The sequence below is a fragment of the Delphinapterus leucas genome, chromosome 3 (genome assembly GCF_059928025.1).
Source record: "Delphinapterus leucas isolate spDelLeu-1000000601 "Yukka" chromosome 3, BTC_Dleu_Yukka2, whole genome shotgun sequence".
NCBI classification, from domain to species: domain Eukaryota; kingdom Metazoa; phylum Chordata; class Mammalia; order Artiodactyla; family Monodontidae; genus Delphinapterus; species Delphinapterus leucas.
In genome coordinates, this window is record NC_143131.1 from 134067462 (window position 1) to 134082154 (window position 14693).

The window sequence follows — 14693 nt, forward strand, 5'->3', positions numbered from 1 at the left end:
ATAACTCTTCTGCCGGTGCCAACCCCTTTCAGAAACCAGAAATAACAACAGTTTGGTGCCCAAGTATCATCCTAATTTCTGGATGGACGGGAGATGGAGATGCTGTGCTCAACTGGAGAAGCTTGCTGTGGGCTGTGCCCAGTATGATCCCACCAAGAATGGTAAGTGACTATGAATTCCCTTTCTTCTTCGTACAGTGACTGGACTCTCTACTAGTAGGAAGGAAAGGCTCTTTGCTTCCCAACACCAGGGGTGTCCAGGATTGAATGCAAAAGTCCACAATTTCAAAATTTTCAGAAGGCAATCATCCTCCTCTACCACCAGTCTGTTGATGTTTTTTTTTTTGTTTGTTTGTTTGTGGTACGCGGGCCTCTCACTGCTGTGGTCTCTCCCGCCACGGAGCACAGGCTCCAGGCGCGCAGGCTCAGCGACCATGGCTCACGGGCCCAGCCGCTCCGCGGTATGTGGGATCCTCCTGGACCGGGGCACGAACCCGTGTCCCCTGCATCGGCAGGTGGACTCCCAACCACTGCGCCACCAGGGAAGCCCTGTTGATGTTTTTTCATCTCAAGGCCGATATCTTTTTAACTCCTTGCTACTCAAAGTGTGGTTCTTAGACCAGCGGCATCAACATCACCTGGAAGCTAGTTAGAAATGCAAATACTAGGCCCCCTCCTAGGTCTACTGGATAAGAATTTGTATTTTAACAAAATAAGATCCCCAGGAGATCTGTGTGCACAGTAAAGTTTGAATAGCACCACTATACCTTCAAGTTAGGAAATTTGATTGCCACAGTCTACTCAAATCTGAAGTTGTAGAGACAGCCCTAGAGATACATAATATTATCTGTTACGGTGGCATCATATCACACGTGTTCAATCACACAAGTTGAATTCTATACACTTGGAGGGGGAAGAAAGTAAAACCAAAAAAACTGCTCATTTTACAATGTGGCTTCTCCCCACCTCTACTTACTTGCCCTTGACCTCCACAGTCTCAGAGAAAAGGAGGCCACAGCCTAACTGCACAGCAAAAACAAAAGATATTGTTTTTTGGCCTTTGAGGTCAAAGACCCAGGTCCTAGAGATCGGAGTGCACCTCGATTTTATCTTATGTGATGACTTTGGGACCTGAACCCCCAGTGAAGGGCAACTCCACTCTGATGCACTTTTACGTACATTACACTCTCATTCCTCATAACCACCTGGGGTAGATTAGGTATGCTGTTAAAGAAAGAGGAGGCTTGAGGACTTCAACATGCTCAAGGTCATACAGCGAGGAGGTGCTCTGCAAAGCCACTGTTGACTAGGAATGATGGATCATGTGGATTGTTTGCTTCCATAGCCCTCTCCTCTCAACCTCTCTTACCGTACTTAACTTTTCTCATCCATCAGTTTCTTTTTTGCACTAAAACCTAATACCTCAGATTGACAGCCCAAGGCGGATGTGCTTAAATGTAACACATGGCTGGGTTTTCTGCGGCTTCCTGAGTTGCAGCCCCTCTTAGTGCCACTATTTTTTTTTTGCGGTACGTGGGCCTCTCACTGTTGTGGCCTCTCCCGCTGCGGAGCACAGGCTCCGGACGCACAGGCTCAGTGGCCATGGCTCATGGGCCCAGCCAATCCGCGGCATGTGGGATCTTCCCGGACCGAGGCACGAACCCACGTCCCCTGCATCAGCAGGTGGACCCTCAACCACTGCACCACCAGGGAAGCCCTAGTGCCACTTTTAAAACAACTACTTCTCACCCTTTACCTTGGGAGAGAAAGTTCAAGGTTACCAGTCCCTTGGCCCAGAAGAATATTTACCTAGTTTTAGAGGTCAGTGATCCCCTGCATTAGCCCTGTGAACCATCCTCATGAAGGTTAGTATCTCACGAAAAAGAAATGGAAGGTTTTATATGAGTGGAATCAACCACAAGAACAGGATGGTGTGGGCTTGCCTCAGTGACTGAAAGCTCTTTCTAAGGCCAGAGTGGTCTCCAAATTCCTGCCAGCACCTTGCTGTAGGTCCTTGGATGGGTCACTTTGCCATAAAGGACCCTAATATCCTCATCTCTAAAATGGAAGGGGAAGTTTTAGGGGTCCTAAGATGAAATATTCTCTAAGCCCATTTCCAATTCTGAAATTCTTTGCAGCTATGTTTCTGTTTTGCAATTTCCACCACGCATGTAGCAGCTGTTCCTATCCAAGGCAGACAGTATTTCCCTCCACTGAGTGGTACACACATGATAGAGGTGGGAGAAACATCTGAATGACTCACCAGGGTAGGACTGGTCATGCTAAGCTCCTCCCCACATGAAGCCAGGGTCTAACCACTGCACCCTGCTGCTGCTCCTGCTTTTGAATTGCAGTCTACCACCATCTCCTCATCTGAGCCTGTCCTCGCTTTCCCTTCCTCTGACTTGGCTTAAATAACGTCATGCACCATAGTTTCTAAAGAATTGAGAGCAGACTTTCGAAGAAGCACACTGCACTGGGCACGTAGCACATGATCATCTACTCTGAGTGAAGGCTTGTAGAATTCCCAGCGTTGGGCACATGTACCAAGCAGGGTCTAAGAGCACAGGGCTTCAGAATGAGAAACACCTGGTGTGAGTCCCAGCCCCCTCACGTCCTTGCTCTGTGACTTCATATATGTTACTTAACCTTTCTGAGTCTCTGTGCCTGTCTCCTCATCTGTAAAATGGGGATTATGAGGATAAGTAGCTACTTTGTGGGGGTGCTGGGAGACTCAGTGTGGGTGGGGAAAGCTCTTAGCACAGCTGCAGGCACTTAGTGAGCTTGCAATAAATGGTAATTGTGTCTCCGAGACTTTCTCATTTGTGGACAGAAGAATCTGAAGCCGAGATAGTATGTGTGTGTATGTCTGGGAAGTAGCACAGGTGGTTGGGTTTTAAACAGACTCTGCTGTACCCAACGCACAGCAGCACTTAACGTCTGCAACCAGAACTGGCCCCGATCTCACCACATACGAACTTCACCCAGAGAGGGAGGAAGAAAGGCAAGAGCAAGGCCAGAGGAAGAAGAAAGAGAGACCAGGCACAGAATGCTCAGGGCTGGAAGGGCTCAAGTCCACACAGCTTGTGTGTGGTGGAGCTGGGGTTAGGACACCTGGCTCCTGGCTCCAAGCTGAATGCCGAATAGGAACCATGTTTTCTATTACGTATGTCTCCTTCTTCTCTGTTAACTGCACACCCAATACCCAATCCTGCCCTTGCTTAAGGAGTTAGCACAAGGGCTGGGCTCCAGTGTCAATATGTGAATCTCTTCGTACTACATCCCTGACACAGGCTGCCCACCTCCAAGTCAACCCCCTGCAGAGATGAGGCGCTCGCCACCTGTAGATGCAGCCCACTCCCTGTTTACCTCTAATTGTTAAACAAGTCCTTGAACCGAGCAGAAGCCTGGGCACTGCCTCCCATATCACACATCCTCCCAGACACACAGACACACAACTTATGTCCGTTGATTCCAGGCTTGACCTTTTTTAGTGCCTCAAAGGACAAATGCTGAGAGACACAGATGGAGAGATGAAAGGGAAGAGAGAGGGAAAGGGAGAGAAAGAAGAGAAGAGAAAGAAGAAAGAGACACAGAGAGAAGGAGCCATGGAGACACAAAGAGATAAACAGAGCAGGGTGTTGGGGTGTTGTCTGGGGGAGTCAGCAAGAACAAATACTGGGAGTCCTTAAGATAAGTAACTGAAAGTGGATTCCAGCCCTCTCAACAAGCAGCGCGACGACCTCTCACCTCACCCACCCCCTCCTCAAGCCCACAGGGGCATCAGGAAACCAGTGAGTCACTGTCCCCCTGAGTCACCAATTCCAAGTCTTGGTTTAACAGGTGGAGGTGCCTTCGTGGAAGGCTCCGTGCCCACTGGGAAGGACACACACTGAGAACCGACGTCAGCCCCTTTGGGCGAGGCTTTTCCTGGGGATACAGGAAGAGGGGCCCAGATATTGGCTTCTGGAAGTCTCTGGTGTCTCCTGGAAAACAAGATTGGGAAGGAGCAGGCTGAAAGAAAAAAACCCAGGCCTTGTGTCTCATCCTCCCCTCCTGCTGTTCTCTTTGGGGCCCCTTTTCTCTGAAAAGCCCCCTGCCGCTCACCTTTAGTTGGGCACATTCGGTTTCATGCTCATTTTCTTTTTCTGTTTTTCTCGTTTCAGCTTCAAAGAAGCCTCTTCCTCCTACTCCTGAAGACAACAGGGTGAGTGAGAGCACGAGGTCCGGGCGCGGTGGGCTGGCGGCGCCGCGGGCTACAGCTCTGGTGTTTCCCATCTGCCCAGGTTTCTCAAATGCCGGGCAGATGCAGCAGATTTGTGGTGATGCAGCTGAACTCAACACCATGGGTTTCTCGGGCCTGAATTGTCTCGTGGGTGTGTCCAGGTAAAAGCCACCAGATCTTCACCCCACTGCCTTCACTCGGCAAACACTTACTGCTAACAAACTGTGCAGCCAGGCACCTGACTAGGTTGGGGCATAATAAGAGCTCATAGCTATATAAAATGTGTATTTACCCCACCCTTTGACATACAATCATTTTGGAAGCATACATTTGAGAATACCTTTTATTCTTCAAAGCACATCCACACTTTTACCAGCTATTTCGAAACTCACTATCTTCTCTAGCCACTTCAGAGGGTTATAGTTTTATTCTCGTGTGAAAGCTTGGGAAAGCAAGTCCCATGAGAGGTTCTCCCAAAGCCATTCAGTAACTTAGTAGTCAGGCTAGTAGGATGCAGTTTCTGGTGTGGTGGTCTTGAACTCGAGTGGTGGTTCTCAAAGTGTGGTCCAGGGACCAGCAGCATCAGCATCACCTGGGAGCTTGTTAGAAATGCAAATTCTCAGGCCCCACCCCAGACTTACTACATGCAAAGTTCTAGGGGAGGAGCCCAGTAATCTGCATTTTAATAAACTTCCAGGTGATCCTGAGGCACACTGGAGTTTGAGACACATCGGTCTAATGTACTGACTTACAAGACTTAGGTGATATCAAGTCAACTCTCGGGAAGCTATTTAGTCAAGAAGACAAAAAAAAAAAAAAAGGAGAAAGATCAACCTAAGCCCTCACTTTATGGTAACATCAGCACCGATATCCACATCTGAGTAATTGCCCTTTATTCTAGGGCCTACTGATTCAACTTCCTCATGCTTCTTCCTGAAGAATGAGCTCCGCTTTTTCCCTCCAGCCAATATGGTGACATTTCAAAGACTGGCAGCTTCCCCATAAGGGAAGTTCTATGTCGCTCAAAAGTGAACTGGCTTTCAGATTTGTCGTCAGCCCCCTTCCTCACAACAGGAAAGAAGTGGACTGAAATTGTAGCAGAAAATGAGCTCTCTCCCTTTTTATTTCATTCATCTTCTAAAGAATATTTCACCATCACCCTGGAAAACATGGTTTGGAATCCCCCTGCCCTGGCTTGTCGGGGGTTCCCCCCACAGTCCCACCTAAACCCGTACTTCTGCACCTTAGACTGGTTTGCTCCTGTCTGGTTTTCACTATCAGTGAAGGTGAAAGTCAAGAAACAGGGCGTATCCATCTCCCCTCGGACGCCACCACTTGGCTTTTCAGATTTCTTGGAGGAGAAGCCTCTATACTGCTCTAGCACTCCAACCACAGGGCTTTTGGAATCACAGCTGTAGCTTCAACCATACGTCTAAATCCACAGTAACATTTCTTTTATCTTGAATTACTTGAATTCACTTCTCCCTTCACCTTCATGTTCTGTCTTCTAATGAGTGATGGCATCTTGAGTTGGCATCTAGAGAAACTATACTTTTATTGATCTTTTTAGCCACCAAGGAAGTCCCCATATATGTTTTTATATACAAATATTGGGGCATGACTATACTGGACAACATAATAAAATAAAATGCACCTGTATTTGAATCCTGCTGGATTTGGCAGCTCAAATGCAACTGATAGAGGAATGTAGTATCAGTGACTCAAAACTAGTATTACCAACTGTGATAAGATTTTCCAAAATGGCAAACAACTCTTGGTCAAGTTCTGAACTAAACAAACTGTAATCTTCCCTCAATGTAAAGGGTGGCTGCACTCCTAGGAAACCAAGTACTTCATAGGGTTGAGGTAGGATCTAGGCTCCGAATGTTATTGTACATTATTGTTGTAAGCAGGCTGCTCACCACGTGAACGTCTGACAGGACATTGAAAAGTTGTACAGGCTGTGGGATGCGGCAGAGAGTTTTGCATCCTTGACCCTCTCCCATTCAATGCTAGTAGCACACCTCAACCTTTGTGACCTTTGAAACACTGCCATACATGTCCAAAATGCCCCCTATGGAAAGGTTCCACATGGTTTGAGAACCCTGCTCTGACCTTTCTCTTGATAATAATTAATCAGTTGGGCCTATAATGAGATGAATACCATACCATATCCTTTCTTTATCTTCAGGTGCCCTTGAACAACTCCTTCCTCCACTGGCTTTTAGGGTGAAAGCCTCAGGCCCAACAACTCTTATCTGTAGTTCCCAATATATCACCTCACAAGCTCCACAGATAATCTTGACTTCAAATTCCAATCTGGGCTCAGCTGGGATGACACACTGTATCAGTATGACAGTTTTTTTTAAATCTCCAGTATGTTTATGCCACCGATTGCTTCAGTGTACTCAGAGAACTTATGATTTCCCATCACCGAATCTCATTCTAGCCAGTAATCTCAATCTCTTCCCATGTTTGCTGTCTCACAAAGTCTGCCAACCTGTAGCAGGTGTGCCCACCCTGAACCCTTGTGATTGTTTACAGTCTCCTCTTCACATCTCAATATCTCTTCCTAAGAAATGTACTGAAAAGTAGAGACATAGGCAAGACAGCCCACAAGAGGAACAAGGGGTCCCACATGATATAGTAGAGAAAGCATAAGGCTAATTCAATTGCTAAACTTGGCCACATCCATTTCTCCATCTGGGCCTCAGTTTCCCTATTCTAAACAAAAGAATGGATCAAGTGATCTCTCAGAGGCACTCCAGCTCCAATAGTCTATGATTCTATGGATCTGGACAAGCCCACAAATAAAATCAGAAAAGCATGGACTGAATGATTTAGTGTTGACTTCATCCCCTTTGCGAACAACGTGATGCTTCTAGCAGAGAGGCTGTGAATTGTGACATGGGTCGAGGAAAGAAACAAGCAGACTTTTGTGAAAAGCACAGCCACTGGGAATTCACTGGAGTCAGAATTTACCACATAGAATGGGAGAGGCAATGAACTCCAGGTATTGAATGTCTTTGTGTCTTATTCAGCACCATAAGCCTAACTCATAAAGAAAGCCAACTAGGCAGGCAAATGGCCTCAGCAAATACCCCCAGTGGTCTGTAGGAACCGGTGTCTGGCCTGGCATAGGTCCAGGAGCAAGTTACAGCTCGGGAACTTGCTGACCTCATTCCACAGTTTACCTCCTTTCTGCATCTTTGCTTGATTTTATTGTGTCCCTCCTCCAGCAGTTACTTCGAGAACCTGAAGAAACCTTGGTCATTGCCTTGTATGACTACCAAACGAATGATCCACAGGAACTCACGCTACAACGCAATGAGGAGTACTACCTGCTGGACAGTTCCGAGATTCACTGGTGGAGAGTTCAGGACAGGAATGGGTAAGGTACCTTCGTGGTTGCTGTCCCAGTTTTTGAGGTGAGGTGGGAACAAAGAAAATACTGGAACGATTGTCCTACCTCTCTCAGCAGGACCACGGCACTGAGTTAGGAGAGGAGAGCAGAGGCAGAAGGAGGAAGGAAGAAGTAGTTGAAGAGGGTCTTTCCCCTTCTCAGAAGTGGCTGGGAGGCAGTCACTTGCTATACTGGCTCCCTGCACCCCATCAAGCACTCCCGGCCTCCAAACTCATCTAAAAATCTCCTGGGTTCTTCCACTGACATCCACAGTTTGGGAGAAGGGCAACTTGTTCCACAAAGCACCATTGTTCTTGAGTGTTTAAGTAAGGTTGAAGGTACATCCCATTGTGAGGGTCTTATTTTTGGTGGAAAGAAAAGGTGCGTACAGATGGTGCAGATCGGTGGTTACATTAAGACGCATCAGGAAAAAAATACTAAAGATTTAGTTAAACCAACAGCCTTTGAACGAGCCATCCGAATGATTCGTGGAGAAAATAAAGTTGTGCAAATACAGTTTGCCCACTATAGGACTTTCAAATGAAAAAAATCTTATGACCCCTCCTCTGATCTGAAATATAGGAAAATTACTGTTATTGACTTTCAGAATGCTCTGGGATGTGTATGACTTAGATACTCGTGCTTAGTTTAAAGTTATCAGATTCACACTGCTTTATAAGGCTTTATTTTTTTCCTTTAAATATCAGAGGTATTTACCTATGCCCTGGAATAGTCTCCAGAATCATCTCCAGAAGATGATTTCAGTCATTGCCTAAATCCAACATAAAAGTGTGCCATAATTTAGCAAATTCCCTTCTTGGATGCTTAGGTTGTTTCTAATATTTTGCAAATATTAACAATACTGCAATTAACATTTTTCTATATTAATATTAAGGGTTTAAACATTTTCAAAGTGTGAGGTTATTATTAGTTTCAAAATATTTTAAAAAGACAAAGAAAACACTCCATCATTGCAACGTCTGGATAGCCTATGTCAATGCTTTATAAAAAAAAAAACTAACAATAGCAAGAAATATACATAAAAATAAGCCACCCTCCATTTGCCCGCACATCAGTCCTAAAAGTATTCATTATTAAGTTACTTGTTCATCCTAAGCAAAAAAAGTTATACGTATACAAATGCATCCTTTTTTCATTTGCACTAAGGTGGTCCATTCTGGTCTTCACCTTGCTTTTAACCTTTAATGATATATCTTAGAGATACTTTCATATCAGCACATACAAATCTACCTTATTCTTTAAATAATTGCATAGTTTTAGAATGTATCCTTGCATTATAAATATTTAGACAATATTTTATAGTGGGACATTTAGTTTCAGTTTGCTCAGTGAAGATCTTGTATTGCTCGTGTTCATGTATCTTGGTAATCTTTGGAAATTTATATATTTTTGAAAAAAATTTTTCTGAAAAAATATTTTTTTCTTTGGGAAAAAAATATATATCTCACATTTCTAACTATGGAACTGGTGAGTCAGACTATGTGAAGTCTTAATTTTGAAAGATAAATCCCTCAAAAATTTTGCCAAATTCCCACCAACAGGGTATTCGAGTGCCAACACTGGGTATCATTAAACTTAACCAAAAAAAAAGGACCAATCGTTGAGTAAAAACAAAGAGGTACACAAATATCTTTAGGGTTAAGGCTTTACTTTTCATATATATCAAAACTTACATTTTCAAGGCACCATCTCTTTAAGTAGCCTTATCAACTCCACTGCAGGGGAAGTGAGGGAGAGGTATAAAACAAGATTAGATCAAGAACTGTGATCTTGGAGGCAGTGTCTCTTGCTAGCTGAGAACAGACGCCAAAGCCCCTCATCTGGAACCTCTCTCTCTAGTTGACTGGGGGAAACAAACAAGACCAGTCACCTTACCTTCTCTTTGCCTGTTACGGGGAGGCCCATAGCAGAAACAGGTCCAAGACTGCCTGGCTCTACAAACACCAGAGGAACTTACTCACAAATTCATCCCTTCAATCAACTGACATTTCTATTTTTTTTTTTTTTTTTTTTTTTGCGGTATGCAGGCCTCTCACTGCTGTGGCCTCTCCCATTGTGGAGCACAGGCTCTGGACGCGCAGGCCCAGCGGCCTTGGCTCACGGGCCCAGCCGCTTCGCAGCATGTGGGATCTTCCCGGACCGGGGCACGAACCCGCGTCCCCTGCATCGGCAGGCGGACTCTCAACCACTGCGCCGCCAGGGAAGCCCCAACTGACATTTCTTTAGCACAACTAATGTGCCAGGAAATTTCTTCTCCTAGGTCTCACTTCCCCAAATGACAGTTTACCCTTTGTTCATTGGCCTGTGGAAAGGCTCAACTCTGCACTTCAAAGGCCATCGAAGAGGACACCCCAGAGGCCAATCGGGCATATGGGAATTTCCCCAGTTTGCTTTGTAATAGCCTGGTGAAGCAGGAAGTACACAGGATGGGATAAAAGGAGACTTGGACTTGCGTATCAGCGGCTTTTGTTGTACAGGACTTTGGAAAAGTCACTGAACTTCTGTGAATCCATTTCCTTAACTGTAAAATGCAGATGATAATATCAGCTTTCCATCTCAGAGTGCTGAGAAAATCAGTGAGATGAAGAAGGTGAAAGGGCTTTGTAAATTCTATACCTACACACAGGTGAAGAGAATTATCATCATTTTGTAGATAACCCAGCTTTGGCTGACATATTAAAACACAGTCATTCTACATGGAAGTGAAAACAGTATTTGACCTACTAATATAATTGTAAACACATGGTGTGGCAAAAACAGATGAAATTAAAAGGATTGCCAAAAGAAAGACATAAAAGAAATAGCAAACTTGAGAATAAGTTGACTCCCATCAGTTGGCACTGACTGCCTTGAGCACTGGGTTAAGAATGATTCTGAGGCTGGGTGTTCAGTTCTCCAAAGAAAGCATGCCGTAATTGACTAGCAAGGTCAGGTCAGCCATGGGTACAAGATATGAGATATCCCATATCTGACATCACCATTCTTGATTTCTTCACTCCTCAGAACAATTATGTGAAATAGATTACACATTCCCCATTAAACATAAATCACTAGGGACTTCCCTGGTGGTTCAGTGGTTAAGACTTCGCCTTCCAATGCAGGGGGTGCGGCTTCGATCCCTGGTCAGGGGACTAAGATCCCACGTGCCTAGTGGCCGAAAAACCAAAACATAAAACAGAAGCAATATTGTAACAAATTCAATAAAGACTTTAAAAATGGTCCACATCAAAAAAAATCTTACAAAACAAAACGAAAAACCATAAGTCACTAGATTACAAAATGGCCTTGTACAAAAATTAAAATAGGTGATAGAGTAAACAGCAAGAAGTTATGAGACATCTTTTTATAGATTGCAGGGTCTGGAGGGATTTTACAGGTGATGTAGTTTAGGTCCTTCATTTTACAGGTACAGAGTCAGAGGCCTAGAGAGTGAAGGAGACACTGTTCTCACCTTGCAGTATTAAATGAGATAGTGTTTTGAAAAGTACAAAGCTACACACAGGTGTAAGGTATTTTGATGTTCTTATTAGTCTCTTAATCCATATGTCTTTGTTTATACACAATTTATTCCTGCTCAAAAGAAACCCCCAACCCCAAATCCAGCATGATTTTATCCTTTTTTCTCATGTTTTACCATTTATGTTGGAAGGGGCTCATTTAACAAAAAATATTAGGGAGGCCTTGAATTAAAAGCTCACAAGTTCAACTGGCAGTATCTTTTGGGACCTGTGGTTGGAAGGTAATTCTTTATGTTTTATTTATTTTGGTTTCCCGACTGTAAAACAACACTAGCACTAAAGCGGAAAAAATACTGATTATTACACACACACACACACACACACAAATGTTTCCTAATAAAAAATACAGACTGAACATTAATCTTTTCTCTAGAGGAAATTTCACAATGAAGAGATTAGCAAGCAGAGTTATTAAAGTAACCACTTCTTATTTATTATGATTCATATTTTAGTGGTAAAATCTACATAGCCTTTAACAGATAGCAGGTTGTTATTTTTAGCAATTCTTTTATTTGAAAAATTTTAAATGTCTTATCCCGAATGCTAAATAACATGAGACTTCATCTTTAAATGACTTTTGGTTGATTAAACCTATGAAATGGAGATGTGAAATTAGTTCTACATTAATCTAAACACTAATTTCCCTTTTAACAGCCATGAAGGATACGTACCAAGCAGTTATCTGGTGGAAAAGTCTCCAAATAACCTGGAAACCTACGAGTAAGACATTTTATTTGTTTTCCAAAAATATGGTGCTAAGGAGTCCTCTTACATTAGGAGTGAATTATTGGTTGATTATTAAAATACCAGGCATTTTCTCTTCTTGACCTGCTTTCTTCTCCCCCCATACTCTGATCCCTAAGTAGACAGTTGAGGGTCACTTCACTTTATTTATTTTCTTTTTTATTAGAAAGGTATTTTTATTTATTTAATTTATTTGTTTTGGCTGCGTTGGGTCTTCATTGCTGCACATAGGCTTTCTGTAGTTGTGGTGAGTGGGGGCTACTCTTCGTTGCAGTGCGCGGGCTTCGCATTGCGGTGGCTTCTCTTGCTGTGGAGCATGGGCTCTAGGCATGCAGGCTTCAGTAGTTGTGGTGGGCAGGCTCAGTAGTTGTGGCTTGCAGGCTCTAGAGCACAGGCTCAGTAGTTGTTGCGCATGGGCTTAGTTACTCCGCAGCATGTGGGATCTACCCCTGCCAGGGATCGAACCTGTGTCCTCTACATTGGCAGGAGGATTCTTAACCACTGCACCACCTGGGAAGCCCAAGGGTCACTTTATTTTATTTATTTATTTTTGGCTGCATCGGGTCTTAGTTGCGGCATGCAGGATCTTACGTTGCAGTGTGCAGGTTTCTCTCTAGTCGTGGCGTGCGGGTATTTTTTCTCTCTCTAGTTGTGGCGCACAGGCTCCAGGGCACATGGGCTCTGTAGTTGTGGTGCACGGGTTCCAGAGTGCTTGGGCTCTGTAGTTTGTGGCCCGCAGACTCTCTAGTTGAGGCGCATGAGCCCAGTAGTTGTGGTGCATGGGCTTAGTTGCCCCTGCAGCATGTGGGATCTTAGTTCCCTGACCAGGGATCGAACCCGCATCCCCTGCATTGTAAGGTGGATTCTTTACCACTGGACCACCAGGGAAATCCCGAGGGTCACTTTAAATAGAAGGGGGAGGGTATGTGTTCTCATCTCCCCTTTAATCTAAGGGGTGATTTTCAGATGCCTGCACATAACTGTGGTCAAAGGAAAAGGTTCTTCTGGGAATCCCAGGAATATTTATCTTACTTGAGAAGGAAAAAACACTATGAACACTGGATCAAATACAAACTGACTTAAAACATGGTTTAATGCAATACTTCCAATACCAACACAGCAGACAAAAATATAGGTATTAAATATCCGCTTAGCTTGTGTTGTTTATTTGAAGATGGCATTTAAAAGAAGAGTTCACATGGATATAATTTTCATTTTTATTTTTATTTTTCTGCAGTACGCGGGCCTCTCACTGTTGCGGCCTCTCCCGCTGCGGAGCACAGGCTCCGGACGCGCAGGCCCAGCGGCCATGGCTCACGGGCCCAGCCGCTCCGTGGCATGTGGGATCCTCCCGGACCGGGGCACGAACCCGTGTCCCCTGCATCGGCAGGCAGACTCCCAACCACTGCGCCACCAGGGAAGCCCAGTTTTTTTTGTTTTTTTTTAATTTATTTTTGGCTGTGCTGGGTCTTCGTTGCTGTTCAGGCTTTCTCTAGTTGCGGCGAGCGGGGGCCACTCCTCGTTGCAGTGCGCAGGCTTCTCACTGCAGTGGCTTTTCCTATTGTGGAGCACAGGCTCTAGGCGCATGGGCTTCAGTAGTTGTGTCTCATGGGCTCTAGAGTGCAGGCTCAGTAGTTGTGGTGCATGGGCTTAGTTGCTCCGCGGCATGTGGGATCTTCCCGGCCCAGGGCTTGCATCTGTGTCCCCTGCACTGGCAGGCGGATTCTTAATCACTGTGCCACCAGGAAAGCCCCACATGGATATAATTTTAATGGAATTACTTAATGTTTAATAAAATTCAAGTGTAGAATACAGTGTACTCACCATGTACATGTATTTCCTAGCTCAGCTGCTGGAAGGCCCAGAAACAATAATACTACAGTAGCAATGTGTACACTCAGATCTTGGTTTTTAAATAACACTTCCCACTAAAAAGAACTAGGACTTCTTCTTGGAGAAATGGCTTGGGGATTCAGAGTCGGGGCAGGGAAAGAACAATGATGAAACTGGAACATTTTGATGCATCAAAAAGTAAAGAAGTACCCCCCAATATTTTTTTGTTAAATAATGTGAACATATTGAATGATCACAGAAGTCAGCTTAAAAATGCTCCTTCTGACAAAATCTGGGATAATTTGAGTATCAAAATAAATAATGACAGTAAGGGACTACAATCCACTGAGTAAAATAAAAAAATCAATAATAAATAAATAGCTTGATAGATAAGTAAATAAATAAATGGGCAAGAAGAGAGAAAAGCTCTTTCTTGCAGCAAAATGCCAACTAATGAATGTAGAAGGAATGATAAAGTTTAAAAATCACAATTTTATAACTCAAAGTACCAACTGATTCAGGCAAAAATCATCAATGAGTGTCACAAATAGGTGGTGAAAGGTTTGATATTTACATAGTTTCAAAGTATCTTCTCACAAATCACTTACTAATAACAAAGAGGATATATCTGGTAGATCCCATCTTAACTAAATGATCCAAGTTCACATCAATAATGGGGCAAGCAGACACCGTGCATCTCCTGATGTGATACACTGAGAAGGACACAACATCACTTCTGTGATATTCCTGCCCAAACATGCATAACCTGAATTATTCATGAGGAAATAATAGACAAATCCAAACTGAGGATAGTCTACAAAATAATTGCCCTGTGCTCTCCAAAAATGTTAATATCACGAAAGACATGAAAGGCTGAGAAATTGGTCCACGTTAAAAAACTGAAGAGATGGGGTAACTAAATGCACCAGTAATCCTGGATCAATCTTGAA

General features: G+C 44.0%; 1 protein-coding gene across 2 annotated transcripts in view; it reads left to right on the forward strand.

The window, feature by feature from the left end:
- The window catches only part of ITK (IL2 inducible T cell kinase), a 66518-nt gene that overhangs the window by 23602 nt on the left and 28223 nt on the right, over positions 1-14693 (forward strand). The window contains exons 4-7 of one of the 2 annotated variants that reach the window (XM_022590241.3): positions 33-161; positions 4166-4206; positions 7464-7615; positions 11821-11886. In XM_022590241.3, the coding sequence (XP_022445949.2) occupies positions 33-161; positions 4166-4206; positions 7464-7615; positions 11821-11886 (388 nt within the window). The remainder of the gene's footprint in view (positions 1-32; positions 162-4165; positions 4207-7463; positions 7616-11820; positions 11887-14693) is intronic. The other variant, XM_022590242.3, reaches the window with a different exon arrangement.